We start from the raw sequence: 26466 nt of genomic DNA, 5'->3' as shown, positions 1-26466 counted from the left end.
TGGTCAATGGCATTGGGACTTCGTCAGCAGCCCGCGTCCTGGTGTTGGGCACTCCTGCCTTGCAAACAAGAGTGAAGGACCCGGCAGCCCAGCCATCCAGCCCCGGTAGTCCCTTCCGTCCGGCTGCCACGTCTCGAGAAACACCAGTGTGGGTGTCATGTCAGAGGCGAAGAACGGGGAGCAAGAGAGAAAAGATACCTTGCTTGCACATAGAAATTAGACGTTGCATTCTTGTACCTCGACTTTATCGCCTCCTCTTCGTCCTCCCTCCTCGGTGGGTAACGCAATTAGCATCAACAACAAGAAGGCCCAGCAGAAAAATCCAACAGCAAATTCAAATTCATGTGAAAGGACTCTCGACGTTGACTTAGCTATACACACCCCTGCCATACACTTCGTCTGTCTCTTCCCCGTCCCTGGTCTTGCCTGTTCTGCCCCTCTCCTCCATTCCCCTTGTACCGTGCCCTGCACAAAACCCCCCGCGGCCTGGAAGGTAGAGGCACAAGCTATTCGTGCCGTAGTCCCTCTTTCTCTCCAGTTCGTCCCCAACAAAAACGGAGACGTGGGAACCGAGGAACGGCACAATTCCATCAACCACGACCGAGCACGAAGCACCACCACCGACGGAAGGCCAAGGCCAACCACCAAGTAAGTACCAGCACCACATATTTTGCCTCCCAGATACCAGACATCACACTTGGCTTTACCTGCACACCACTTGTCACGGCGGGGATCGCCTCAGTGCTTCACACCATTCACCATCCGTTACGGTACCTGACCGGCCACTTGCTACGATTCTACATGTGTACCTAGGTAGCTCCTTACCCACCTAGGTACTAGCTGTACGGATTGTTTCCAACACCAACTACCCTACCTTCAGTTGACAACGGGTCCCGTCCCGGCGTTTGCTAACTATTTTGTCTTGTCGCCTCCGCCACGACCCGATACCGACCGCTGTCCTATTTTTCTCTCCCCCCTGTGCTGCTTCATTTATTAGTCCCCTCCCTTCCTCTTCCTTCTGCCTTCGTCTTGTCTCCCCCCGCGACCCAATCGGTATCCCTTTCTGTCTTCCTCCAAGGGCCAGCATTGGAACTCGTCCATAGTTCCTGTTGAGTGTGATTTTCGTCAACACCGAGGCCACCATATACAACAAACACTCGATTTGTCCTCTATACCAAGGCCAAAACACACACATTAGCCATGGCTTCCACCACCTCCTCGACGCCGGCGGCTCAGAACCCCGTCCTGCGCCGCACCGTCACCTCGACCACCACCGAGACGGACGCCTCGGTGCCCTCGACTGCCGTCGCCTCGCCCATGGACTCTCCTCGTCCCTCGGCTTCCTCCACTTCCCTCTCCTCCATGGCCTCTGACGATGTCGCCCCCAAGTCGGCCAACTATGGCAAGCTGTTCGACACGTACGGCAACGAGTTCACCCCTCCTGATTTCACCATCAAGGACATCCACAACGCTATTCCCAAGCACTGCTTCGAGCGTTCTGCCCTCAAGGGATTCGGCTACATCGCCCGGGACATTCTCTGCCTCGCCACCACCTTCGCCATCTGGTACAACTTTGTTACCCCCGAGTATGTGCCCTCCAAGGCAGCTCGCGCTGGTCTTTGGGCCGTCTACACCGTTCTCCAGGGTCTTTTCGGCACCGGTCTTTGGGTCATCGCCCACGAGTGCGGCCACCAGGCTTTCTCGCCCTCCAAGACGCTGAACCACACCGTTGGCTGGGTCCTCCACTCGGCTCTCCTCGTTCCCTACTTCAGCTGGCAGATTTCTCACAGCAAGCACCACAAGGCCACTGGCCACATGGAGCGCGATATGGTCTTCGTCCCTCGCACTCGCGAGCAGCACGCCAGCCGCGCCGGCCGCTTGGTCCACGAGGTCGCCGAGCTGACCGAGGAGACGCCCATTTACACCTTCCTGATGCTCATCGCCCAGCAGCTCGTTGGCTGGCCCAACTACCTCATGACCAACGTCACGGGTCACAACTTCCACGAGCGTCAGCGCGAGGGTCGTGGCAAGGGCAAGCACAACGGTTACGGTGGTGGTGTCAACCACTTCGATCCCAGCAGCCCCATTTTCGAGGCTAAGGACGCTAAGCTCATCGTCATGTCTGATATTGGCTTGGCCATCACCATCAGCATCCTCACCCTTCTCGGAAACAAGTTCGGCTGGTCCAACCTCTTGGTGTGGTACTTCATCCCCTACCTCTGGGTTAACCACTGGCTCGGTAAGTCGTCCCATTAGATGATTCTCGACTCCATAAACGTGTACTGACCGTTTGCAGTGGCCATCACCTTCCTCCAGCACACCGACCCTACCCTGCCTCACTACACCGCCGACCAGTGGAACTTCGTTCGCGGAGCCGCCGCCACTATCGACCGCGAGATGGGCTTCGTCGGGCGCCACCTCCTTCACGGCATTGTCGAGACCCACGTTCTCCACCACTACATCAGCACCATCCCATTCTACAACGCCGACGAGGCGTCTGAGGCTATCAAGCCCGTCATGGGCAAGCACTACCGTGCCGATGTTCAAGATGGTCCCGTTGGTTTCATCAAGGCACTGTACAAGTCTGCGCGTATGTGCCAGTGGGTTGAGCCCAGCGCCGAGGCTCATGGCGATGGCAAGGGCGTTTTGTTCTTCCGCAACCACAACGGCCTTGGCACCCCCCCTATCAAGGGCGAGGTGTCGTAGATGATGGTTGGAAGAGAAAGAAAGTAATGGCAGAGTCGTTTTAAGAGCCGGTCCGAGATGGCCTCTTTCGCATGCATCGGTCCAGGATCTAGACTATCGTCCCGTCAACCTGTCCGAGTCCTGAACCTCGCTACGTTTCTTTAATGCGCGGTCTTCCGCAGGATGCCGTGGTAATGCCCAGATAGGGGCGCGGGTGTCAACATGACCGGACAACGGGTAAGGAGCGTCGGGTTGAACGCTGGCAAGGCGTTAGCATTTTTATACCAGTATCAAGTGGATAGAAAATCCATAGAGACAAGACAAAGAGAAAGCATGGAGCTGAAGCTTCTGGGCACCTTGGCCACGAACATCTGAACTTGCCAAATGTCGAAGTGAAAACTGCCAGATCAAATGTGGTGCGTACCTAATCCTAAAATTTGCATTTCTGAGGTTCCTTGCTGTCAAGTAAGTACTCGTCGCCTGGTAGCGAGACGTGAACCCATTGGAGTCGGTACTGGATCGAAGACGGCACGCGAGCTGAAGGTTCGTGAGAAGTGATCCAGATCGCGGGGAGAGAGGTTGAGAGAGGTAGGAAATTGCGGGGTGCCCACGGGCACGCGACAGATCGAGGACCAATAACCTGTCATCTGATGGTAAAATTGTACGGGAGGACGGGGGCATCTCTGACGGATGGGTACAGGAAGTTAGTGTCCTGGTCTTGGCTTGTGGTTTTCGCTAACCGAGATGACTTCCGTGCCTTCCGTGGCATCCGCCGGCCGGGGTCCGAAAGAGGGGACCGGATTACGGAGTATGATCCAAGGGAGGAAAAAGCGCAAAACACCGATGACGACGACGACGACGACGATCGGTTACTACGTGTGCTTCCCCACAAGCGATGTTGTATGTAGTTGTTGAGAAACAACTTGACGACGTCCCTTCGTTTTTCGTCGGCGCCTAGGCTGGGGAATTTCCGCCAAGGCTGATAGCAACCACCCCAACGGCTGAGTTGTTCGGAGGTCGTCGATCATGTTCGTTCCCATGTTTTGCAATTACAGAAAATATCTGAATGGTTTATAATTAGTTGAAGTATTCAATCTGCTTTGGCCCTCTTGATAAGATCAATGTCATCATGGCAGTGCTCAAGTTGCTGTTGTAACTCACATATTGAAAGTCGTCGATGTCACCGATTAATTGAAGGCAATGCTGGAAAGCTCTGTTGGTTGTAAAGACAAATGAATCAGATGGTGGGGTTACCTGAAATCCAATCTTGAACACAGCAGCACTACACGTCTCCCGAAGTCTGCATTGCGCGCGCGGGGAGGGCTCTTCCCGTACAGTGTAACCATTATCGTCCAACGCGTTGTTGAAGACGATTGCGGACCCTGGGCTCGACGGTCGAGGCTAGCAAGAGCCCATGTATCAGCAGATGCTACGTCAGGAGGAGGGTCTGGACTGCGGTCTTCCAAGCCCGGCAGTTGAAGGCGTGGGCACGCAGGAGAGGGTGGTGATCGTTTTCAACGATCTTTGGGGTCTTTGGATTCATCTACAGTCACCTTGAACGTGGGAGCCGTGTGTGAATGGGATGAATGCGGAACTCGAAGAGCCTCGGAACATCGAATCCTTCGTCGTGGCCAGAGGATCGGGCGTGCTTCGAAAGGTAGAGGGCCTCGGTTGTGATGCGTCGGGATGGCTATCGAGTCTATTGAATCTATCTGTCCGCTACACCTCTAAACTCTGATGTCAATTTGGGTTCCTCAGCCGACGGACAGAGACGTGATCCAGTTCTGCATGCGGAAGTAAGTTTCCTCCATCTCACGACCTCATGGCAAATCTTCAAAAGGGTATTGTGCGGTAGAGAGGAGCTCCTCACGCGATGGTAACGTGGCCCACACGAGGAAGAGTCCGGGTTTGGATACCCATGTGCTTGTGGCGCCGCGACGAGGAGTAGGTTGGTATCAGCTGGGGGTCGTAGACCGGCGCACGCGTGGGAACGGCTGGCCGGTGGCGTGAGTGGCATTTGTGTCTCCCCGGAGTCTATGCTATTGGGGCCGGTGATGTGACCCCAAGTGTTTTGGTCCTCCGGAAAGGTTACACATCCCCGGAGCTACTGGGCATAAACTATTTAGCACCTTGGTTCACGGCAGTTCCTCGATTGGGGGAGGCCCTTTTGGAATCAGTTGGGAACTATGAAACATTTCTCTGAAGATCGGGTTTACTTGACTTGGATTCGACAGCGAGTTGCAAAACCAAGAGGCTTGGATTGCCGAGTCGCCCGGGAAAGCACAGTCAGCCACAAAGGAGCTAGACAATAGGGTTATAGCCCGTCTTGCGACTTTGGCCAACAACGCATTCGTCCAAGACATACTATTTTGACATCCGCCCTATTCTTTTGAGGGACATTCCAGAACAACGTGACTGGGCGTTCCATCTGAGTGGTCAGTTCCCGCGAATCACGCCATTCCCACGTTGCCGAAGCGCGTTTTCACGGAAATTTACGTGTGGCAGATGGATGCTGTGGGTAAGCATCACGCCGTGAGATATCTCTCCAGGGTCACTGTTATGAGGGGGGAAAAGGCAAAGCGTCAAGCTTGAGAGCATATGTTTGTTGGTGTAATGGTGTAATGGTGTAATGAGGCGACGAGGCGACGGAGTCTAGCTTGGCTCAGACCCTCCCTTGTTTACGAAATAGTAACATCAACCGCCTCGCTCTCGAATTCACCCGTCAAGACGCCGTCGCCGAATTGCAGCTTCTCGAGAGTCTCTTGGCTAAGCTTGTCCGCCGTTGTGGGCCATACAGTCTGCCACTTGCCCTTGACCGCCACGCGCGCCGTCTTGCCGAGCTGGTCGAGCGACACAATGGGCTCCTTCAGGACCACCTCCTGCTCCCTGCGCTCGCCCGGCTGGAGGGTGACGAGGTCCTGCGGCGGCGGCGGCATGATCCGTCGCAGCTCGACGGTGGGCAACTCGAGCGGCTCGCTCTTGCCCTCGGGCGTGATGGAGAGGACTCCGAGCTGGATAGCGAGCGGGTCGAGCGGGGTCTTCCAGCGGAGGATGGTGAGCGGGGCGTCGTGGTTGTTCGTCACCGAGAGCGCCAGCGTGGGAGGGGACGTGGAGGCTTGACGGATGCGGACGGCGAGGTTGGATAGCACGGCGCCGGCGGGGTGGTTCCGTTGTTGGGCCATGGTGTCTCGGTGGGCGCCGTTGCGGTTCCAGGACGTGAGGATGAGGATTACGACAACGACGAAGACGACGGGGCGATACAGGTTGCGTACTGGCAGGTTGCTCATGAAGCTTGTAGATGATGTCGAAATATGTCTTTAGGAACGATGGGAATACTGATCGATTTGAAGTGGTTACGTTGAGGGAAAATCAGGCGTTCCGGTGTTGAGATACTGTTCGAGTTGGGCAGGTTGGGAGAGCAGGCAGCAGATACGCAGGACACAACAGCTTCCTAAGACGGTAAGTGGCATGGAAGATGCCGGATGACGTCAATGTAATGAATGCGGGTTTCCCACGTTGCGGAAATGTCCTTTGGCCGTGAATGTTTTGTGAGGATATATCAACGTGGTGGGGAGGACGGAGCGAAACTTCGAGAGTTCACGCGCACGCACACTAGTCCTGAAAAGAGCGATTGCAACCGTGGTTTAGAATCGTTCGGCGGCCTGAGCCACGCGAGGATGGTTCCGTTCCTCTGGGATCGAAACTACGATTCAGAGGCCTCGCATTACACTTTGTTGAAGGTGTCAGCGGCGCCAAAAACGCCGTGTGGTATACCGATAGAAGCTGTGGTCTAGTCCTTGGAAGATTAGAATTTCTCCAGCTTGGTAAAGTGGGTTGAATCGGGACGCCACCCCATTTATTAGCCAACCTGTTTGGAATGAAGCTTGTCGACATCTCGGCCGAAGACTGAAAGACCCCGCACTTCGCATTGAAGAAAGATGCGCCATGCCGTATACCGTCTCTCATCCCTGCCCCCCTCCTCGATGGTCGGCTCGAGATTGGTTGCGCGGCGGGGGACTTTGAGACGACACTGCGCTAGATTGTCACTATGGAGACTTAATCAATGCGACGGCGAGCTGTGGTGCGTTGACGAATCGCGGTCTATGGACCAAAAAAGGAAGGTCGCCAATCGACTGACTTTTTGGTCGAAGATGAGTGGCGGAGGAGAAAAGATTCGGAGATCGGCGCCGAGACCACAATTGATACGGTAGACCCATTTCTCCGCCCGGCGGGCGTCCGTGCGTCCATCGGCCGGAGGCCGAGACCGCTTCCGTGATGCATCCGTCTTGCTGCCAACGTCATGTTGGACGCTCAAAAAACGTGAACAATGTTTCCAGACTCCTTGATAATCACAGACAGTCTCACTTGCTTCGCCAAGGTTCGGGATCCACGACGAGGAGGAACCAGTCCTCACAGCATTCTCATTATGAAGATCAAGGTTCCCTGTCTCACCCACGGCAGCCAGGGCATGTCCTGCAAACCACCTAGGCTAAACTCTCATTGCGCCTGTCTCACTCGATCTCCTTGTCTCTAGAGAATTTGCGGCCAGACCTCGTGCCCTTGGCGCGGCGGAAGAGGCTACAGTCCCCGGCGTCCTTTTCCGCCGTTCTTTATCCCCGCGACTCCGGAGGCTGTTTGCGTTCGAAGGCCCCCCTACTCCCCCGGGTGGCGCCCAGAGCCTAAGAGGCCAGATCCGGTACCAACCCTGGCTCCGCAGATCATATCGCGACTCAGGTATCGGCAACTGTGGCTAGTGATCTTGACGGGGTCGTCCCCACCGGCTAGGCTGGGTGTCTGTCGGCCTCCGTAGTTTGGATGTACGGCGACGTGCCCTTGGCGCGAGCAACAGACCATCTGGATGGCGGACACAGCCAGAGGATAAGGTAAGGTCTGGTCCCCGTGGCGGCGTACGGCTTGCTTTCGACCTCAATGGCGCGTCCGCATTTGTTCCTTGTGGCGTGCAACCAGAGGCGTTCCCCTTCCTTGGAACTGTTGCTGCTTCGTCAGACAGCCCAGGCTGGACGTCTTTACCATTTCGAGGACCCCGGACCTCATCCTTCGTATTGTACACCTTTCGCTGGTTCTTCTCATAGTTTCCCTGAAGATACGGCACACCCGGCCCCTCTAGACTTTCCCCTGTTGATCACAGTGGCTGTCTTCTGTCGACTTCTGTGGCGTGACAATGGCAAGAGCCTCCCATCGCTCGAGCTCATCTACCGTCCTCGGAATGGTTGGATGGTCTCTTTGCCAAAGGTCTAGTCCCATGGGAGTTCTTGGTGCTCCCACTTCTCAAGACTGCCAATTCGCGTGGCTTGGTTCCCGATGCCTCTGGTTTTCTCACACCCCGGATTGGGATCCGGGATCTACGCCAAGCTGTCTAGCATCGTTGGCTGAACGGCTGGCTCAGTTGTTTGGAGTCCCATCCGATATAAAGACGAGTCCAATCGCATCCTATCGATGGGTTTCGTTTCGGATCACCACCCTCAAACACAAGATCTCAACCAAACCCCCCACCCTCCCCCTTCCCTTCAACACTTCACCGTCGCCGACTCGCAAGTCAAGATGAAGTTCTTCACCGGTATCGCTCTTCTTGCCTCCATCGTGAGCGCCAACCCCATAGAGCTCTTCGGCAGGGACGAGCCGCTCCAGGCCAAGCTCATCCGCGGCGCCGGCAACACGCTCGTCAAGATCGCACTGACAAACGCGGGCAAATCGGCTATCAAAGTCTTCGTCCCCGGTACCATCTTGGATAAGGCCGCGGTTGAAAAGGTGGCTGTCTACTCCAACGGTAAGTCCTCTTTCGCGTGCGTCCAACGGTGTGCCATGCCAGCAGGGGGCTGATCCGAAGACAACACCACAGAGACCCGACTATCATTTGACGGTGTGCGGTTGCGCATCGCCCCGCAGGACCTCATGACGGAAGATGCCTTCCAGACAATCAAGCGCGGGCAGACGATCGAGATCAAGTTTGACTTTGGAGAGATGCACGACCTCGGCGACGGCGGCATCTACGACCTCAGCGTCAAAAGCGGCATCCCCTTCGCCAAGGCGGGCACGACCGAGATCATCGGCGCCATCCCGATCAACAGCAACACGCTCCGCATCAAGGACGTCGATGCCAAGAAGGCGGCGCTCACCCGCATGGCCTTCCACCAGTCAATCAAGCGCACCCTCGTCCAGTCGGACTGCAAGGGCGTCGAGAACAACACGGTCAACACGGCGCTCATCACGTGCGCAAGGCTCTCGCGCGCGGCCGCCAACGGCACCCAGGACGACGCGAGGATGAGAGAGTACTTCAAGACGGCCTCGCCGGTCGCCAAAAAGATCGTCGCCGACGTCTTCAACAGGGTCGCCATCGAGTGCAACAGCCGCACCAGGGGCGTGTCCATGCAGTACTGCGGCGACGTCTATAAGTCGTGCTCGCCCGGCGTGCTCGCCTACACAGTCCCCTCGCTCAACTACATGGTCAACTGCCCTCTCTACTTCACCGCGCTCCCGCCTCTCAGCAAGACTTGTCACGGACAGGACCAGGCCACGACGACGTAAGTAGACCTCTCAGAAATTATGACGATCCCCAGGATGTCGGAGGGTCTGACTAACAAATCGTGCAGCCTCCACGAGATGACGCATTTGCTCCAGATGAAGGGAACCCTTGACTACGGCGTCTACGGCTATGATGCGCTCAAGACGCTCCCGGGACAGGAAAACATGAACCACGCAGACACGTACTGCCTGTTCGCTAATGGTAAGCTCGCCCAGAGCCTGAGCATTCTTTACAAGACGGTGATTGCTGACTCCTTCGTTTCTAGCCATCAATCTCGGCAAGGGTTGCTAGAAAACGGTGTGCCTACAGAGGCAAGTCAGTACGGGCGACAAGTCCAGGCGACTGTCGAGGGCAAAAAGTAATCTGAGAAGGCGCAAAACCGGAGAGCAATGAGTTCAGCTGTTTATATTAAACGGGGAGGGCCAAGTACGCCAGGAGCCTGAGATGTTCCATGTATAGGCGCCGGCTTATCACCACCACTAATACTTTGGAGCGGACGTTGGAGATTTACTTTGGCGACGAAGGGGCGCATTTTAGATATGCCAAAGGCGGCACACATTCATAGAAACGAAATAATGATTCAAACCCAAGATATTGTTTGCTGGGACCAATGACATTGTGCTGGCGGGATTTCGAGTCAGTGTTCGTTGACGTTGAACCACACGGAATGTTGTACGTTCGCAGCCATTGCGAATCATACAGGATGCGGACGATTCTCTGCCGGTCCGACACACCACCGGGTCAGGTCCGACCCCCCCTTTATCGGAACTGGAACTGGAACTGAGACCGTTGGTCCGTTGGCGATCAAGGGAAGCAGATTTGGGGGCGGCAATTGCAAAGCGGCAGAGAGAAAATGACGTGCAGCGCGGTCGGTATACCTAGGTTCTAAACAACGACTGGTGCGGGTTGGAAAGTTCCTCCCTTGCCAGTCAGCCGCAAATTCCAAGTTGGGTATCGGGCCATAGGACTCGGATGTGGGTTCCGAGTGGGATGGGGGGGCATCTAGATGGAGGAGTCAACACTCAAGCAACGGCCGCGGACCGCCTCCCCCCGGCGACAGGGCGCAGCAGCATCAGACAAGGGCAGCATAGCTATTTCGAGAAATGAAGTAGCCCGCCGATTCGACATAGATTGATATCGCAGCGGGTCGAGCTTACGAGCCGCTAGGCGCTTTCTTTTCTCTCTCTTTTGATACTCGGTACTTCATGAGCTGAAGCACTTGGAAAGGAGATCGGGTTTTGCAATGATACCGTCTCAACCCTGGACTTCACTGGTCCCTCCCCGGCATAGATCGGGGTGTGGAACATTCGACAGGGGGGTAGGGGCTGCAGTGGAGCCAGAGAATGCCCTGAGTCTGAGCCTGGTATCCGATTCGCACATATACCTGATCCGCCCCTCCGCCGGGGGCTCTGGACTGTTCGTCCCGCAACACCGACGGTTGGCCGGGCACTCGGATCCAGAATCCAGGGAGCGTAGGCAGGCCTGCGGACGAGGACGCGGGAGTGGATTATCGCGAGATGGCTGCGTAACCCAGCGGGCGGCGTCGAGTATCACGACTGTTTGCACCGAGACGATCTCTTATCTCCTCGGATTCAAATGCTGAGTGCGGAGCTTCTGTCGTGGGGGGTTGTAGAAGGTACCAATGAGACGTACTAGTACTGCAGGTTGAAAAGTATGCCGAGTCGTGGGCTGCATGCCATCCGTCCGTGCTGCCAGTACAACAACGCACGGGCACTTTGGTGCTCTCGAAGAGGAGAGTCGAGAAGTAAAGTTTGCTGGAATGTTCCGCGAGGGGGTTGGCAGGTGGGCGAAGAAGAAGTGAAACAGGCAGACTTTTTTTCTCCGGCTTGATGTTCGGACTGTGCGGGTGGGATTGGAATGGTTGCGAGAAAGAAAGCAAGGCCCGAGGAAGCAAGGGTTATGGGACGAGCAGGTTACGAATATCAAAGGGAGGAGGCCGTTCGTTTGAAGGGCTTGGAGGGTTTGAAGGAAAGCCAAGCTGTGAGGGACAGCGGTGTGTCTAGGATGGCGCGACCTGTCACTTGCTAGGTTCCAGTCCAGAGAAACAAGATGGCTGATCGACGCCACCAATGTAGCACTGAGGAGAACCAGTCCCAGAGATCAACCGCCAGCGGGAAGGTTGATGAGGCCATTCATTGTTGGCGGTCGTGACGAGCCCTGTCGTGTCCATGCTGCGTGCCCGAGAGAGGTTGATCAATGGAGGAGAAGCACTGAATCGAAGGGGGTGGGTGGCGAGCTGGTTAACCGGAGCAGCTGGTACGGATACATACCTACCTAGGTAGGTAGATACCTTTGCTTCTTCGGTGTGTAGGTACACTGTGTATATAGGCCTTGTTTGTGCATGATGTGCCAGTGCTGGCGAAGGGGGCCAGGCGGACGGAATGATGCGATGACTAAGACAGATGACACAGTGTGGTCAGGGGCCAAGATCGAGAGTTGTCGCCGGCACCAAGTGCAAACCAAACCTGACTTGCTGGTTGCTGCTTGTTGCTTCCCGCACCCCCTAAGCCCCCCATTTTCCGGACCAGTGACGAAGAAGCTGCAGGAACACCCGGCCTGACAGTCGAATAGCGGGAACTCAAAGGGGGTAGATTACCCGAGAGCGTTCGGCCAGCAAGGGGAGGATACTCACTGCCTGCTGCGTACTGCGTACTCTGTATGAATGCATGATCTGCCCGATCAGCGATTCCATCAGCGACCGACGATAGACTCGGCTAAAGGCCCGTTGCTCGACGGTCTCACTCGCTCCTTGGACGAACGTGGGTTGGCTAACAACGAGACATGGATGAGTGAGGAATCCGTAGGCTACAGCCAACCCACATTGGACTGCCATGTTCTGCAGGCACATGCCATTGCTGCTAGCTCCCGCGACTCGTCAAGGCTCCCGCTCGAGGGAGTTCCAAGGGGAGGTCGAAGTCGAGTTTGAGTGTCCAGGAAACCAGGCCTAGCCACACACACGCAGGCCGTGATCAGCCGCCGACGCAGAAGCTCCCCCCGATGGCAAACAACCCAAACACCCGAGGAACTCTTGGAAGGCGCACCGTGCTGACCTTGTGTCAGCTTACACCCTCTGTTGAACCTTGTGGGCACCAGTGCGACTGCGACATTGCGACACCGGCCGCTAGGCGACTTAGGCAATGAGCATGGCGATTAGGACTCGGCGCGCGGCTAGGGAGAGGGGAAAGCTGGTGCAAGGGTTCGGTACGCGGAGCCCTAATGTAACGAGGAGTCCAGAACCCCGAAAGACCCTGATAATCTTGCAAATACTCTGTGGAAAACAATTCGCTTGCAATGTGCCGCTGCTCAGCGCTGTGTGAGTCCTCGTCATCGTCGTCGTCCTCCTCCGGCTCGGCGGGATGATACTGTGGATAACCAGCCAAACGTACCTTTGCCTTGGCTGCTCCAAAGAATCCCGCTTTCCCCGCTGCCACGGAGTTTGGAAGACGATGCTGGTGGTGGTGATGCTGGTGGTGCTCTGCTCTGGCTGGCCAAAACCCCGCGATTTTAGTTTGCCACAGTTTGAGGTTCCCAAGGGGCGTCCTGTGTTGTGTCCCAGCGCAGCGAGGAAGCGGGACAAGTTAGTGAGCACTACCTAGACAGTCAGTGGACACGCGTTCTGAGTGGCCGGCCGGATGATGGGGCTCGCTTGACGAGATTGGCGGGCACGACAGTGCCCAAGCTCCTGTGGCATAAAGTGCACTGTATACTTACAGTTGTGTTTCCCGCCCGTCGTGGTTTGCCTGCCCGCGCAAGGGTAGAGCAAGTACCCACACAACCTGTGCTCCCCTAATTCCTCCCCCTTTCGGTCTCCAAGCAAAGGTAACCCCAGCCGGCTGCGACGGGTGGTGGGCGACAATGCCTTGCAAGGTACGGACCTCCCTTGGACGAGTTTGCACTGTGCTTCCAAATGCCCCGAGTCTTGCTTCCCTTGCCTCCCACAAGCCGTCTGGTGGTGGTGTGTGGGTGGTGGGTGTATATCATACACCACTAGGCATGTGGTGAGGTACCTATCGATTCGTATCCGTTGTCGCTGGCAATGGCAGGCACGGCGTTGACACTGGGCTGGCTTGTTCGCTGCCCGCTGACTGCCGCTCCCCGGGGGGGATGGGGGGGGGGGGGGGGGGGCTGCCTGCGCTTCAGCCCGAGAAAAATGATGGAAAAAAACCGAAGCTGACAGGGCCGAAAAACGAGAGCACCGGAGAGGAAGAGATGCAAAACCACCTCGTCCCGACGAGCTGCTCCTCCTCCCGCTCTCCATCTCCATCTTTCCATCCTCCCCCAAACCATCACCACCCTCTTTTAAGGTGCATCACTAAAACTCATCCACAAACCAACCTCTATCCATTGCCACATCCACAGTCGGTCCATCACACGCCGTGTAGTGAGTGTACGGATACCAGACCACCTTTGCATCTGTGGGCGGCTCCGATTTAGTTCGCCAGCCCAACCCACATTCACATGGTCGGTTCCCGCCCTCGAATCACCACCATCACCACCACGACGGCCGTAGCTGCTTCCATGTCTCGCCTGCTCTTCGACAAACTCCGGGAAGCGTTGATGTAAATCCCTCCCTCCTGCCACAACATATCTATCATGCTGCGACGGCCTCCAGGTGAAGGGAGGCACGTCGCTCGTCAGCGGACCTACCTCCTCGCACTTGCCGTCCTCTTCATCTCATGCCTCCCCCTGGCCGATGCGCAACCCCATCAGCAGCAACAACAGCAACGGAAATCATTCGAGCCCATCGCCCAGATCCACCGAGTCCATCAGCAACAACCCGCTGCCGGTAGCAGTCAGCATGAGGCCATTCGTGATGTCCACCCGGACGCCGCCGCCCGCAACTGGGCCGCTACCAACATCATCCAGGCCGACAATGCTGTCGAGTCTCCGAGGCGCCGAAACTCCGTAACCTCGAACCAACCACAAATACAAAAACAACACAACCGTCGGTCCAACCCCGACAACATTATCATTCCTAACGATGCGAGCGCCGTCGCAACTTTGGCTCCGGCTCAGTCCGTGCGAGCACCTCCTTCTGGACATCGACCCATCGCCTCCCGCGTCGGAGGCGATGGGATCTCTACGCAGCACCATGCGCGGAGTCTGAAGGACTGGGAAGTAGAAGACTTCGTTCTTATGGCGACCGTCGATGGACACCTCTACGCTACCGACCGCGGCACCGCCGCCGAACGCTGGCACCTCGAGGTTGACCAGTCAATGGTTGAGACAAAGCACTACCGCCTCAACGCCTCTGACCTTGACGACGACTACAACCTCATCGATCACTACGTCTGGGCCATCGAGCCTAACCGCGACGGAGATATATACTACTGGGTCCCCGGCTCCAGCGAGCCCAGACTCTTGCCCACCGGCTTGACCATGAAACAAATGGTCGACGAGGGCGCCTCGGCCCTCGAGAATCCTCCCATCGTCTACACCGGCACCAAGAAGACCACCATGATCACTCTTGATGCTGCCACCGGCCGTGTGCTGAAGTGGTTCGGATCCGGCGGTTCCCACATCAACGAAGCCGAGAGCTGTTTGCGCCCCAACGCGCTCTACGACCAGAACAATGAGGAGTGCAGTTCCATTGGCACAATCACCCTCGGCCGCACTGAGTACGAAGTCGGCATCGCTCGCAGGGATGGCCGTCCCATTGCCACACTCAAGTTCTTCGACTGGACTCCCAACACGAACGACTTCGACCTACTTAACCAACATCATCAGTCCATCGACGCCCGCTACCACACCTCTACGCACGATGGCAAAATATACGGCTTCGATTACGGCAAGACCAGCACTGGAGATCTTCCCGTCTTCTGCAAGGCCCAGTTCGCATCTCCCGTCGTCAAGGTCTTCGACGTCTGCAGACCCGTTGGCCTGGAGCCCTTGATTAACCCGGACTTGATTGTCCTGCCGCAGCCGGTCCCCCCCGCCAAAGACGAAGGTGCCGCTCGAATCAGGAACCAACGCATATTTGTAAACCAGACCGAGATGGGCAATTGGTATGCCTTGTCAGGACGTTCTTACCCTCTCATACTCGACGCCCCTTTGGCCAAGACTTCGTCACCAGACTGGCTCCAGCTGGCACCCCCATGGGAGAAGATGAACGAGACGCAGAGAATCGGGGCCATGATTGGTATCCACTACGTGGACGGGGTCATCAGGGAAAAGATTTACCAACCTCCCAGTCTTCCCGGGCGTTCCCCCGAAACGTCCGACGCCGTCGTGGACCCTGAAAACAACTCGGCGTTGCCAACCACAGCTGCCGAGGATGCTGTCGAGACGCCAACGATTGTGAAGAAGGTTAAGTCCATACCACACCACGTTTCCAACAGCGTCATCGACTTCTTCTCCAACCCTGTTCTGATCGTGCTCATTGTGTCTGTTTTGTTCTTCTATCAGAAGGACTTGCGCCGATGGTATAAGACGAAGACGACGAAATGGAACATGCGCTACGAGACTGCCTCGGACACGGAGGACATGATGGCTGATGCTACCCCCGAGCCTACGATCCATGATCATATTCCGCCTTCCGCACCGGCTCAATTCGATGCCTTGCCCAAGCCCGAGGAGGTCGTTACGGCGGACACCAAGTTAGAGTCTGAGGCCACTCCTACCCCCGAGCGACCGGCGAGTGCCCCTGAAAAAGAGGGCGACAAGACCAGTACCGGCACTCAGCCGCCCGCATCTACCGAGAAGGACTCATCTGTGACCCCCCCCGAGCCCGGTACGCCCGAGGTTAAGAAGAAGAAACCTGCCCACCGTGGCCGCCGCGGAGGGACAAAACATCGCAAGGGCAAAAAGCGAGAAGAGATGTCTCAGTCTCGAGACGATGAGCCGCCCGCCTCTGTCGAGGACGCCGTCAACAAAGCCAAGAAGCTCGGCGGGCAGTCCACTCGTCTGGAGCCCGATGTCATGACCGTTGCGAACGATATGCAAGCCGTGACCGGACCCATTATCAGAATGGGCAACATTGAGGTCGACACCGAAAACCAACTTGGCACTGGCAGCAACGGCACTTTGGTTTTCGCTGGCAAGTTTGATGGGCGTGAGGTCGCTGTGAAGCGAATGCTCATTCAGTTTTACGACATTGCCTCTCAGGAGACGAAGTTGCTACGGGAGAGTGACGATCACCCCAATGGTAAGCCGAAGAGGCCATCACTGCACTTATTGAGAAGCCCTCTAATCATAACTTAGTCATTCGTTACTACGCCCAACAGGTCCGAGATGGCTTCCTGTACATCGCGCTTGAGCGGTGTGCGGCCTCGCTGGCCGACGTCGTTGAGAAGCCTCACCATTTCTCTCGACTGGCCCAAGCAGGCAAGACGGATCTGCCTGGTGTTTTGTACCAAATCACCAACGGAATCCACCACTTGCACAACCTTCGTATTGTTCATCGCGATCTGAAGCCTCAGAACATTCTGGTTAACATGGGCAAGGACGGCCGGCCTCGGCTTCTCGTCTCCGACTTTGGCCTCTGCAAGAAACTGGAGGGCGGCCAGTCGTCCTTCGGCGCGACCACTGGCCGTGCCGCTGGAACGTCTGGCTGGCGAGCTCCTGAGCTACTCCTTGACGACGACGCCAGAGACTCTGCCATGGACATCAGTATCAACAGCGGCTCAGGCTCTATCCTCGTCGGCTCCGACATGATGTCCAACCGTCGTGCCACTCGCTCGATTGACATCTTCAGCTTGGGACTGGTCTTCTTCTACGTTCTGACGAACGGCTTGCACCCCTTCGACTGCGGCGATCGCTACATGAGAGAGGTGAATATCCGCAAGGGCAACTACAACCTGGCACCTTTGGATGCGCTTGGTGACTTTGCCTACGAGGCCAAGCATCTCATCGGCATCATGTTGAACGCGAATCCTAAGGAGCGTCCCACGGCCCGCGACGTCATGGCCCATCCCTTCTTCTGGTCTGCCAAGAAGCGCCTCGCGTTTTTGTGCGACGTCTCGGACCACTTTGAAAAGGAACCGAGAGACCCCCCTAGTGACCATCTTCAGTACTTGGAGAAGCACGCGCCGGCCATCACCAAAAGTGATTTCCTCCGCTTGCTGCCCCGCGAGTTTGTGGATTCTCTAGGTAAGCAGCGCAAGTACACGGGCTCGAAGCTGCTAGATCTTTTGAGGGCGTTACGCAACAAAAAGAACCATTACGAGGACATGCCTGAATCGCTGAAACGCACGGTGGGCCCCTTGCCCGACGGTTATCTAGCGTTCTGGACAGTCCGTTTTCCTAGGCTGTTGCTGGACTGTTGGAACGTGGTTTGGACGGTGGAGTGGGATAACACTGATCGTTTCCGGGAATACTATGAGCCGGCGGGTCTGTAGAATACTAGGTAGGGGGGGGCAGGAGTTCTTCTACTTCGATGTACAAAATGATTATTGGTTAAGTTGGGTGCTTTCGAATGTTGACCCGCCGCTCTCCTGATATGCCGCCTGGCGATACTACCTTATTGTTACCTACACCCGCTGTCACCTGAGGCCTATAGCTCTAGCGTTCGGCGAAGTGTCATTTCTCCTCCGTTTGTATCTTACAATCAGGCTCACATGCATTTGCTGGTGCTGAGCCCTTCCTTCAACCAGCCTCCACACGTAACATAACCTCTTGCGTTTCTGTTTGGTATGTGTATCCCGCTGTGGGTCGTTAGTGTCTGTTCTCGCGACCAAGATTCGAATCACTCTGGACGGGACTAGACGGTGTCTATTCAGGTTCTCGCTTTCAGACGAGACAAATCTGCCCACGACACTGGAGGTCGGCATGTGTTTTCACTTTTGCTCTATCTCTCTGCCATCCCTACGTCCTCTGGTCTACAGTTTGCTCATCTCGTGATCTTTTCTTGCTTCCGCTCCTTGGTCGCCCTTCTACAAACTCCAGAGGGCCACGTGTGGCCGACCTCTGAAGCAAACTTTTCCTTCCTCTCAAAACAGACACCTGTCTTGTTTGAGACCGCTCCACGAAATCCCTCCACACTCTTTCTTGTTTGGTTACCGGCGTGTTGACTGCTGCTCAGCCCCACTGGACAAGCACCTTCTTGCCCTTCTTCTTCTTGCCGCCAGTGCTCTGGCCGGCCTCCTCGTCTTCCTTCTCCGACGCGTTCTCGCTCGCCGCGCCACTCCCCGGAGCCGACCCCCAGTTGAAGTTGCTGGCGGCGCCTCCGAGATCGCGCCGCACGCCCCTGCCTGAGCCGTAACCGAAGATCGTCGTGAGAGGCTTCTGGGCCGGAGGCAGGGCGGGGAAAGCAGACGACGGTGGCGGACGGCCGCCGGGCACCGTGCGTGATGGACCTGCCGGGCCGGACGATCTGCCAGCCGTAGAGGATGGGTTGTTCGGGCCAATCCAAGACGGTCGGGCTGCGCTCGACGATGAAGACGATGACGAAGCGGCAGGGAGGGCGGGGAAAGCGGATGATGCCGGGGGGCGCACGGCAGGCGACGACGCAACCCAGTTGCTTGAAGCCGACGGTGTCACCGGCTTGGGTCCGGAGGCGCCGGCGCGAGTGCTGTTCTTCAGGCGCAGCACGCGGTTCGAGTGCTTCTGGTTGGGCGCCGCGGCCGGTGCGGTGGGAGAGGGAGATGCTGCGCTGGCCCAGCCGCTGGAGGCTGTGGTGGCACCGTGCATGCCGCCCAAGCCGGGCAGAGACGGGTAATCCTCGTTGATGGCTCTCCAGTCCTGCCAGGCCTTGTGCAGGGCTGTGACCTTGTTCTTGTCCTCGAACAAGTCGGCAACCTCGCGAACCAGCGTACCCAAAGCGTTGGACGACGTGTCGGCGAAGAGCGAGAAGAAGGCGTCAACCAGCTGGGGAGCGGTGAGTTTCCCTTTTCTGAAATTTGAGATGTACTCGCGGAACGTGTTCATCTTTGTCTGGTCGTGGCCAAGTAGGTTCGAGGCCCGTTCAATGACCCCTTGGTGGCGCAACATGACGGCCCGCTCTTGGGGAGGCAGCGACGCGATATCGGTGACGCTGAGCTGCTCAAGCTCGGCAGTCGGCAGAGCAGGCGCAGATACGGCACTAGGCGCGGCCGCAGGCGCCTGGCGCGACGATCCTGATGTTGGTGTGGCATTGCCCCGGCGCGATGGGGCAGAAGGTGTTGTCGTCGAGGGCGTGGAGAGCGATCCGCCAAAGGTGCGGTTCGAAACGGATTGCGCCGAGTGGATCGCCATCTGTCTTTGGAAAGCAATCTCATCGCGACGAAGAGGTTGCGCGGAACTCTGCGGGATGGGCTCGGCATTGGGATCACGACCGCGTCCGCGCCCTTGACGTCCACCAGAGGGTCCGCCGCCCTCTCTGCCTCCTCCGCCTCCTCCTCCGCCGCCACCGCCACGTCTTTCGTTCTCATATGGTGATCTGTAGTCAAAGCCGGACATGTTGACAACTCTCGCATCTCTTCGCACATCCTTAGACAAAGAATTGGCATGTTCGGCAAGTTGGTGGGCCTTCAGATCCATCTCCGACTCGAAAACAACAAACTTCTTCTCCAAACATTCCTTGTCTAGGCACGGAAAATGATCCTTGTCGAAATGTTTCTCCAAGGCGTTATAGTTGACAAAATAATGAGGGTGTCTCGAGTCCCTCCGGTCGCAGATGAAACATCTTTCGTGCTTCTCGCGGCAATGGTCGAAGAGCTTATCGTCGTCGTAAAATCGCGATCCGCAGAAGCCGCAGAGGGGGTGACCCCTGAAGCCAGTCTGATCAATGGCACCTGGTCTGTCGTCGCCGTGTCTCATGTGCTTCTCGAGCTCCTTGTCGGCGAAGAGCTCATGCTCGTGCGTAAAGACCTTCTTGTTCCTCGTGCAGAGATCGCACATCTTCATATGGTGAGTGGAGCGGACGTGTCTGTGGAGATCAGGCCAGCCCAGACCGGCGAAAACGCAATCGTCCGCTGGGCAGTTATAACGAAGCAGAACCACGGTATCGCCGACGATTTCTTCATTGGTATATCGAATACCGATGTTGCTATCGAAACTCGTAATGTCGGCGTCGGTGTAGTCTTCATACCGCTTGTTTGCGTCTTCGGTAAACACGACAAAGGGGGAGGGTGTCTGGCCCAAAGTCAACTTATGCGCATGGCTTTGTACGGAAGAGATAATGGCTTACTCGGCAGTGGGGGCAGTCCTTGGTCTTGTATAAAGCCCTCATGCGCAAACCACAGATGTGGCAGGTTTTGTGGTTGCAAGGCGCAATGGAGTGGAACTTGATCGGCTCGGCGCAAATGAAACAAACCTCACCGTCGCTGCTGGCCGTGTCGTCATCTTCGGCGGCGGTGCGGGTGAGCACTTTGTTGTCGGGCTTGGTTTGCGCTGACAGAGGGGCGCTGGAGGCGTGTGGTTGAGACGCGGCACCAGCATTTCCACCGCCTCTCCCACGCCCTCCTCTACCTTTGCTACGGGTTCCAGAGTTGCCGCCGCCGCCGCCGCCTCCTCCTGCTCCTGCTCCTGCTCCTCCTCCACCGCCGCCTCCACCGCCGCCACCACCGCGACCTCTACCACGGTTGCGATTACCCCTGTTGGGGTTCGAATCACTCGCAGGCTGTGTGTCGGCCATCAGGACTGTCGTAATTCGCTCAGACGATGAGATTAGGGTTAGAAATATGCGCTTGCCCGGTCCTCGGGACAGCTGGGTCGAAGCAGGCTGTTTCGTGACGTTCTGACAGGACTTCGATGCGTGAAATTGGTCCTGAGCTTGACTGGTCGTAGGTGGTTCAGGAGGTAGCTTGCACCGAGGAGACGTATATCGAATTGTCGTGTGTCTCTTGTCTTTGCAAAAGCCGTGCGTGAGTATGAAAGGGAGGGGAGAGCCGGGTGCAGGAGGGCAGCTCGGTGGTTTTGATCGCTCGCGGCGAAGACCGACACAGGTCGAAATTAACGATTATGTGTGGCTCCCCAGGAAAACCGCGGGCGGGTTGGATTGGCTGTGGCTTTGGTGGGTGCGAAGGAATTCAATCATGGCGGGGGTCCAGCAAAAAGGTACACTTGCAGTGGCAAGTGCACCTGCACCTCGACTCGCTGCTCGGGGAAGAAAGTTGCCGGGGTTTCTCCGTTTCTCGGTGTGCGTCATCTACCCCTGTCGCCTGTGGCCCCCAGCTTACAAAACGGTATCGGACGGTGTTAGCGGAGGGCTTCAAGGTCTTGGGAGTCACCGGCCAGTACCATCCGCTTGAAAAATGCCTGCTGCATACCCTGCGTTGTGGCGTTCGTTTACAATGGTGCAGAATGCGGCTGTGTCTCCAAAAGCTCATTGGGCACGCCTTACCCTGAGCTCTTCGATTGGAAATCACTTCTTGATACCGGAACACATCATATATGCAATATGAGTTATTGTGTCATCACTGAGTTGGTTCTAGAAGCCCCGGCCTGGCATGCGCAGATCCAAGCTAGGTGGCACTGGGCATTTGCGAGGCTGGGTGTTGCTTTTACACTTATCCCGTGGGGACTGTACTGTGCTCTGTACGGCCGGCATTATCACCCAAAAGAAGCAGTGCGTCACTCGGGTGCCTTGGAGCGGTACGATGCTAATCAAGTGCGTTGAAATGCAGACTGGTGCCGACCTGTTCCAAAGGCCAAACCTAGCCCAGTCTCCTCGTCTTCAGGCCGAGCCTGCAGTCCAAATGTCGCCAATGCCCTGGTCAGCATGGCTGCATAGGTATAAAAAAGATACCTTGCTGACCACAAGCCCGTCCACCGCTTTTTACTGATCCTCCTCTCCAAGAATCATCAACCCCAGTGTCACGATCCGCCTTGCTCATTTGCTGTCCTGTCCCTGGATGCCCAAACAAACACCCCCCAAAGTTTGCTGATAGCCCGTCCCAAACCAGAAAGACGCCGTTGCTTATATCGCTCCGCTTGTCCGCACCCTGTCTTCTTGGACCTTCTTGAACTTCCTTTTCTACTGCTCTTCGACCGGATAAAGGTGCGCGCCGATCATTTTGTTCATCTGGAACATGTCCACTCTAGATTGTTTGAAAATAGCATGCATCTTGTCGTCGCAACGGATTTGCCGCTTGTTTTCGGGGTCCTGAAGATCGTTGCCTTTGATATGCTCCCAGAGCTTCTTAACGACCTGTGGGCGGGAGAGCTTGGCGGGGTTAGCATATGAACTTCAGGAACTTGGCTCGGTATCACGTCTACCGTGAACGGAGACAAAAACGGGGGCAGGAATAGGGACGTTACCTGAGGCTCACCGAGCAGCTCTGCCAGCGGCTCGCTCAAGTTGAACGGTTTCTGGAAACCCCCACCGGCCTTGCGCTTTGGCGGCTCTGTGCCCTCCTCGACATCGCTGTCGTCAACTTTCTTGTCGCTCTTCTTTCGCGGTGCCTTCTTCTTCTTAGTTGCTTTGCTGGGCGCGCCATTGCCGCCACGAGTCGTCCGTCCTCTGGCCATTCTGTTTTCCTGCGCCTGCAGCTCGGCGGCGAGCTTGGCATCCGCGTCTTCAGATGAGTCCTCGCGCTTCTGTCTCTTTCTGACAGGCGCAACGGACACTTCGATCTCGCCGTCTCCGTCGTCGTCATCGTGACCGTTTGCTTCCCTCTTGGGTGCGGGACTTGCCGAGTAAGAATCAGCAATTGGGACGGTGTCCTGCGATCCGGAGATGGCATCAAAACGCTCTTCTATCAGCGCCTTGATGGCATCCTGTCCAAAATTCGGTCAGTATAGGGTTACGGGAGGATCACTATCGATCGACATCGAAAGACCAAGTCAGGTGCTGACGATCTGGTGCAGGGTATACAGAAGGCGCGGAGGGGGTTTGTACTTTCTGGTCACTAAGGTCTTTCCCGCCAAGAGCCTTCTCCAATCCCAGACGAATCTTCTTTCGGGTAATGGTGGTCAGGTCTGCAGTCGCAAGGATGCCATCGATGATGGAGGTATAGTTGTTTTCCTCTTCCGAGCTCACTGAGCACATGGTGTTAGCATGGATGCTGCGGACAACCGAGCCTAGAAGCGCAGGAGGCAAGAACGTACGAGGAAGAGACATGGCGGCGGTGGTTCAGGATATGCGCATTGACCAAAGAAGCCACAGGTGTCTCGAAGAGAGTTCCGGTTCGCCCGCTTGTATGAGTGGGTGCAAGGCTGGTCGAGGTGGAAGGCCCTGTCGATCGTGGAGTCCGAAGCCGCTGAAGGTGAACGGAGCTTTGGGAATCGAAGGCAAGATGCCAAGAGAAGAAGGGAAGGGCGAGCAGAGTCGGGGTAGGATTTGTTCGGCCTCTAATCAGAGCATGTCTCCTGCAGCGGTCAGAGAGAATGCGCGACGAGCGTAAAAGTTGGAGAGGAAAGTGCAAAGTGGGACAGCGAAAGCGCGATCCACGCCTTTGGTCGTATCGTGGCAGCGGAGTGCATCCAATGTGCCGACGCACACACGCGCAAGGCTGAAAGAGGACCGAAGGACGATCTCTGGTGGGGCGTGGATGCCAAGGCCCAAGGCGGGAGACGCGAAGACGAGGGTAACGATGGAAGCTGATGGTGTTGAATTGCGCAGATGCAGGTGCGGGAGGTAGAAGTATGCAAGGTTGGAACCGAAGGCGGCCGGTGCTTCGTGCTTCGTTTCCAGACACGGCCAGACGCGCGAGGTCGAGGTCGAGGTCGAGGTCAGCCTGAGCGTGGAATATGGTCCGGGCAGAGGTGAAGTGATGCGACTCGCACTCTTGTGATGTTTGGTTGTTGTCGGTACCTAGGCATTCGTACCTAGGTAGGTAGGTAGCGGGATGGGGTGGTCTGTTCCACTCTGCTCGCCTTAGCAACAAGCCTGACGAATGGAGAGGACGGATTGTGTGTGGCTGAAGGCTGGAACTTGGGAAGGAAAAGGCCGAAAGAGAGAGAAAAAAGAGTGGGCTTCTGGTCTTGCATTAGACGTTGGCTCGTGCATCTATCCAGTCCAGACCAGGTCTCCAAGCCAATCAGAGCACCGAATTGACTCTCAACTGATGTCCTTCTGGCAAGCCCCCCACATCGGTTGGCTGACAAGCATCACGTGGCCCTGCTCACACAGGTTGGGGAAGGCACTGTCGTGTGGAAGTTGGGAAGGAAAGTCTGGATGGGGGTGCGCCTCACTCGATGGCGCATCCATCCCCTTTAAAAAGATATGTCGCGAAGAAGATATTATGGAAACTCAATGTGGTTAACCTAAAAACACATGGTCGAGCAGAAGAGACAGAAGCCTCGCGATTTGACTATGGACATGACGATGATGATGCAAAGTTGGTTTTGTTATACTGTACTGTCTCGGCTGCCCTTGCCTCGCCTCACCTCGCGTCGACCGACGGGCCAACGGGGGAAGTGTGGATTTCTCCTGTTATGGGCATCCAATCAATCGGCATGGGGCCCGGTGAAGAATTCACACCGTTCCATACGTAATCGGCTCTCTGCCCAAGATGGCACGCCACTCCACTATTCTAGGCTAGCTTCGGTCCAATGAAGTCTCCGTCGACCACAACAAGTGTGTGTGTATGTGTGTTTGTGTGTGTGTGTGACCTTCACCATCTTGCCAGTCTGCCATCTGCAGATACTTTTAGCTTGTGTATTAATGACGTCGACTTCCTCCTCTGCTACAGACTCAGACTCCCCTTATACGCCCTCTTACACTCTTCCTCTCACCCTGGCTCATTGTGTCACAGCGTGCACGCCTAGAAATTGATACGGCCTGCCTTCAGGCCCTGATTCAAGGGATATCAACAAGATGCTTAACCCCTTCAGCATCTTCACTCAGGCCTTTCCTCCGCGGCCGCAGTTCACTGAGAAGGACATTCCCGATCTCTCCGGAAGGGTCAGTAAACCAATCATATGCCATATTCCCGCTCTCTCTCAGCCTCATGTCCCTGGTTCTCACCCGTCACAGGTATGCATCGTAACGGGAGCAAACACTGGAGTTGGCAAGGAAGTCGCGCAGATCCTCTACTCGAAAAATGCCACCGTCTACGCCACCTCCCGCTCGGAAGACAAGGGCCGCGCCGCCATCGCCGCCATCAAGGAGGCCGTGCCCAGCTCGACCGGGAAACTGGACCTCCTGACTCTGGATCTGGCTGACCTGACCACCATCAAGCCTGCCGTTGATGCCTTCCTGACCAGAGAGTCCCAGCTCCATCTCCTCATCAACAATGCCGGCGTCATGATGCCGCCCCAGGGGAGCAAATCCGCCCAGGGCTACGAGCTGCAGCTGGGGACGAACTGTGTCGGCCCGTTCCTCCTGACCAAGCTGCTCACCCCGACGTTGGTGCAGACGGCTAAGACGGCGCCCAAGGACAGTGTTCGCGTTGTGTGGGTGTCGAGCTCGGCTGCCGAGGTTCTCTCGCCATACCCTGCCATTGACATTGACAACCTCGACTACTCTAAAAGAGATAGGATCAAGGAACTCAAATACGGAATCAGCAAGGCCGGCAACTATTTCCACTCGACCGAGTTTGCCAAGCGGCACAAGGCCGACGGCGTCATCAGCCTGGTAACCCCCCCTACGTGCAGCCCCGATCATTTCGATTGACACTTACGTACGTAGGCTCTGAACCCCGGCAACCTCTCGTCGGAGCTGGATCGCCACATCACGGCCTTGATCCCGACACTATTCAGAAAGGCCACCACCTACCCCGCCATCAACGGCGCGTATACCGAGCTCTTTGCCGCGCTCTCTCCCGATGTGACAATTGAGAAGACGGGTGATTGGGGTGAGTTCAATCCCTGTCGCGCGGTTCGTACAAGGTCTCCCGCCGCTAACGCTTGACGACTCAGTTGTGCCATGGGGCCGCTTCTACGCAATCAGGGAGGACCTCGTACAGGGCTCCAAGTCGCGCGAAGAAGGGGGAACTGGGCTTGCCGAAGACTTTTGGAAGTGGACGGAGCAACAGGTGGAGAAATACTTCTGAAGGACGAGAACCACTATGAAGGCACATAGACAGCGTCGTTAAGATACCAAACTTAGATCTTTCAGTTTTACAATCGCCCAAGGGGGTATTTTGTCATCAACGGGGACGGGGTTTGCTTGATTCATTTCCAATAGATCTGATTGATTCCTCGGGGTCACAAGTGGCAAGTGGAACACAATTTTGTACACTGAAGACTACATTCAAAAATAGCTCCATATTAGGCACAGTGACTATTCTTATGTGCAAAACATAAAAAAACAACCATATGTACATCAGAAGTGGTCTTCTCTCGGTTCGGAAACCCTAGACCCTGCAGCCGCTTGGAGAGCTCCAGGCGCTAACATCCCTCATTTCGTCAGTTGC

The 26466-nt window shown here is 56.3% G+C and overlaps 8 protein-coding genes across 8 annotated transcripts; 4 read left to right on the top strand and 4 right to left on the bottom strand.

Moving 5' to 3' along the window:
- The first annotated feature begins 562 nt into the window (after positions 1 to 562).
- CDEST_09312 (Putative fatty acid desaturase domain-containing protein) lies at positions 563 to 3055 on the top strand. The gene is made up of 2 exons (XM_062925471.1): positions 563 to 2239; positions 2297 to 3055. The coding sequence occupies exons 1-2, from the start codon at positions 1201 to 1203 to the stop codon at positions 2704 to 2706; spliced, it is 1449 nt and encodes a 482-aa protein (XP_062781522.1). The 5' UTR covers positions 563 to 1200; the 3' UTR covers positions 2707 to 3055.
- CDEST_09311 (uncharacterized protein) lies at positions 2709 to 3393 on the bottom strand. The gene is made up of 2 exons (XM_062925470.1): positions 3110 to 3393; positions 2709 to 2944 (listed from the first exon to the last, which is right to left on the bottom strand). Exons 1-2 carry the CDS (start codon positions 3364 to 3366, stop codon positions 2800 to 2802), a joined length of 402 nt encoding a protein of 133 aa, XP_062781521.1. The 5' UTR covers positions 3367 to 3393; the 3' UTR covers positions 2709 to 2799.
- Positions 3394 to 5267: 1874 nt separating this feature from the next.
- On the bottom strand, positions 5268 to 6519 carry CDEST_09310 (uncharacterized protein). Its single transcript, XM_062925469.1, has one exon. It carries the CDS (start codon positions 5970 to 5972, stop codon positions 5364 to 5366), a length of 609 nt encoding a protein of 202 aa, XP_062781520.1. The 5' UTR covers positions 5973 to 6519; the 3' UTR covers positions 5268 to 5363.
- Positions 6520 to 7995: 1476 nt separating this feature from the next.
- On the top strand, positions 7996 to 10048 carry CDEST_09309 (Putative peptidase M35, deuterolysin, metallopeptidase, catalytic domain superfamily). Its single transcript, XM_062925468.1, has 4 exons — positions 7996 to 8473; positions 8546 to 9227; positions 9297 to 9430; positions 9495 to 10048. Exons 1-4 carry the CDS (start codon positions 8143 to 8145, stop codon positions 9518 to 9520), a joined length of 1173 nt encoding a protein of 390 aa, XP_062781519.1. The 5' UTR covers positions 7996 to 8142; the 3' UTR covers positions 9521 to 10048.
- Positions 10049 to 13481: 3433 nt separating this feature from the next.
- On the top strand, positions 13482 to 17654 carry CDEST_09308 (Putative serine/threonine-protein kinase, active). The gene is made up of 2 exons (XM_062925467.1): positions 13482 to 16394; positions 16451 to 17654. Exons 1-2 carry the CDS (start codon positions 13844 to 13846, stop codon positions 17584 to 17586), a joined length of 3687 nt encoding a protein of 1228 aa, XP_062781518.1. The 5' UTR covers positions 13482 to 13843; the 3' UTR covers positions 17587 to 17654.
- A 311-nt stretch (positions 17655 to 17965) lies between these two features.
- On the bottom strand, positions 17966 to 21182 carry CDEST_09307 (uncharacterized protein). The gene is made up of 2 exons (XM_062925466.1): positions 20355 to 21182; positions 17966 to 20299 (listed from the first exon to the last, which is right to left on the bottom strand). Exons 1-2 carry the CDS (start codon positions 20799 to 20801, stop codon positions 18266 to 18268), a joined length of 2481 nt encoding a protein of 826 aa, XP_062781517.1. The 5' UTR covers positions 20802 to 21182; the 3' UTR covers positions 17966 to 18265.
- A 504-nt stretch (positions 21183 to 21686) lies between these two features.
- Positions 21687 to 23905, bottom strand: CDEST_09306 (Putative SWIB/MDM2 domain-containing protein). Its single transcript, XM_062925465.1, has 4 exons — positions 23216 to 23905; positions 23007 to 23146; positions 22427 to 22885; positions 21687 to 22331 (listed from the first exon to the last, which is right to left on the bottom strand). The coding sequence occupies exons 1-4, from the start codon at positions 23226 to 23228 to the stop codon at positions 22143 to 22145; spliced, it is 801 nt and encodes a 266-aa protein (XP_062781516.1). The 5' UTR covers positions 23229 to 23905; the 3' UTR covers positions 21687 to 22142.
- An 819-nt stretch (positions 23906 to 24724) lies between these two features.
- Positions 24725 to 26466, top strand: CDEST_09305 (Putative short-chain dehydrogenase/reductase SDR, NAD(P)-binding domain superfamily). Its single transcript, XM_062925464.1, has 4 exons — positions 24725 to 25013; positions 25086 to 25685; positions 25740 to 25905; positions 25970 to 26466. The coding sequence occupies exons 1-4, from the start codon at positions 24927 to 24929 to the stop codon at positions 26101 to 26103; spliced, it is 987 nt and encodes a 328-aa protein (XP_062781515.1). The 5' UTR covers positions 24725 to 24926; the 3' UTR covers positions 26104 to 26466.

Source organism: Colletotrichum destructivum, chromosome 6 (genome assembly GCF_034447905.1).
Source record: "Colletotrichum destructivum chromosome 6, complete sequence".
NCBI classification, from domain to species: domain Eukaryota; kingdom Fungi; phylum Ascomycota; class Sordariomycetes; order Glomerellales; family Glomerellaceae; genus Colletotrichum; species Colletotrichum destructivum.
This window is presented reverse-complemented; position numbering and strand designations above follow the sequence as displayed.

Coding starts and splice junctions, on each gene's coding strand:
- CDEST_09312 (XM_062925471.1), top strand. CDS start 1,201: ATGGCTTCCACCACCTCCTCGACGCCGGCGGCTCAGAACCCCGTCCTG. Junction 2,240..2,296: donor CTGGGTTAACCACTGGCTCG/GTAAGTCGTCCC, acceptor GACCGTTTGCAG/TGGCCATCACCTTCCTCCAG.
- CDEST_09305 (XM_062925464.1), top strand. CDS start 24,927: ATGCTTAACCCCTTCAGCATCTTCACTCAGGCCTTTCCTCCGCGGCCG. Junction 25,686..25,739: donor CCGACGGCGTCATCAGCCTG/GTAACCCCCCCT, acceptor TTACGTACGTAG/GCTCTGAACCCCGGCAACCT. Junction 25,906..25,969: donor TGAGAAGACGGGTGATTGGG/GTGAGTTCAATC, acceptor TTGACGACTCAG/TTGTGCCATGGGGCCGCTTC.
- CDEST_09309 (XM_062925468.1), top strand. CDS start 8,143: ATGGGTTTCGTTTCGGATCACCACCCTCAAACACAAGATCTCAACCAA. Junction 8,474..8,545: donor GGTGGCTGTCTACTCCAACG/GTAAGTCCTCTT, acceptor ACAACACCACAG/AGACCCGACTATCATTTGAC. Junction 9,431..9,494: donor GTACTGCCTGTTCGCTAATG/GTAAGCTCGCCC, acceptor CTTCGTTTCTAG/CCATCAATCTCGGCAAGGGT.
- CDEST_09306 (XM_062925465.1), bottom strand. Junction 22,886..23,006: donor AAGACCTTAGTGACCAGAAA/GTACAAACCCCC, acceptor AATTTTGGACAG/GATGCCATCAAGGCGCTGAT. Junction 22,332..22,426: donor AGCTGCTCGGTGAGCCTCAG/GTAACGTCCCTA, acceptor AACCCCGCCAAG/CTCTCCCGCCCACAGGTCGT.
- CDEST_09307 (XM_062925466.1), bottom strand. CDS start 20,801: ATGGCCGACACACAGCCTGCGAGTGATTCGAACCCCAACAGGGGTAAT. Junction 20,300..20,354: donor AGGACTGCCCCCACTGCCGA/GTAAGCCATTAT, acceptor ACTTTGGGCCAG/ACACCCTCCCCCTTTGTCGT.
- CDEST_09310 (XM_062925469.1), bottom strand. CDS start 5,972: ATGAGCAACCTGCCAGTACGCAACCTGTATCGCCCCGTCGTCTTCGTC.
- CDEST_09311 (XM_062925470.1), bottom strand. CDS start 3,366: ATGCCCCCGTCCTCCCGTACAATTTTACCATCAGATGACAGGTTATTG. Junction 2,945..3,109: donor AATGCAAATTTTAGGATTAG/GTACGCACCACA, acceptor ACGCCTTGCCAG/CGTTCAACCCGACGCTCCTT.
- CDEST_09308 (XM_062925467.1), top strand. CDS start 13,844: ATGCTGCGACGGCCTCCAGGTGAAGGGAGGCACGTCGCTCGTCAGCGG. Junction 16,395..16,450: donor GAGTGACGATCACCCCAATG/GTAAGCCGAAGA, acceptor ATCATAACTTAG/TCATTCGTTACTACGCCCAA.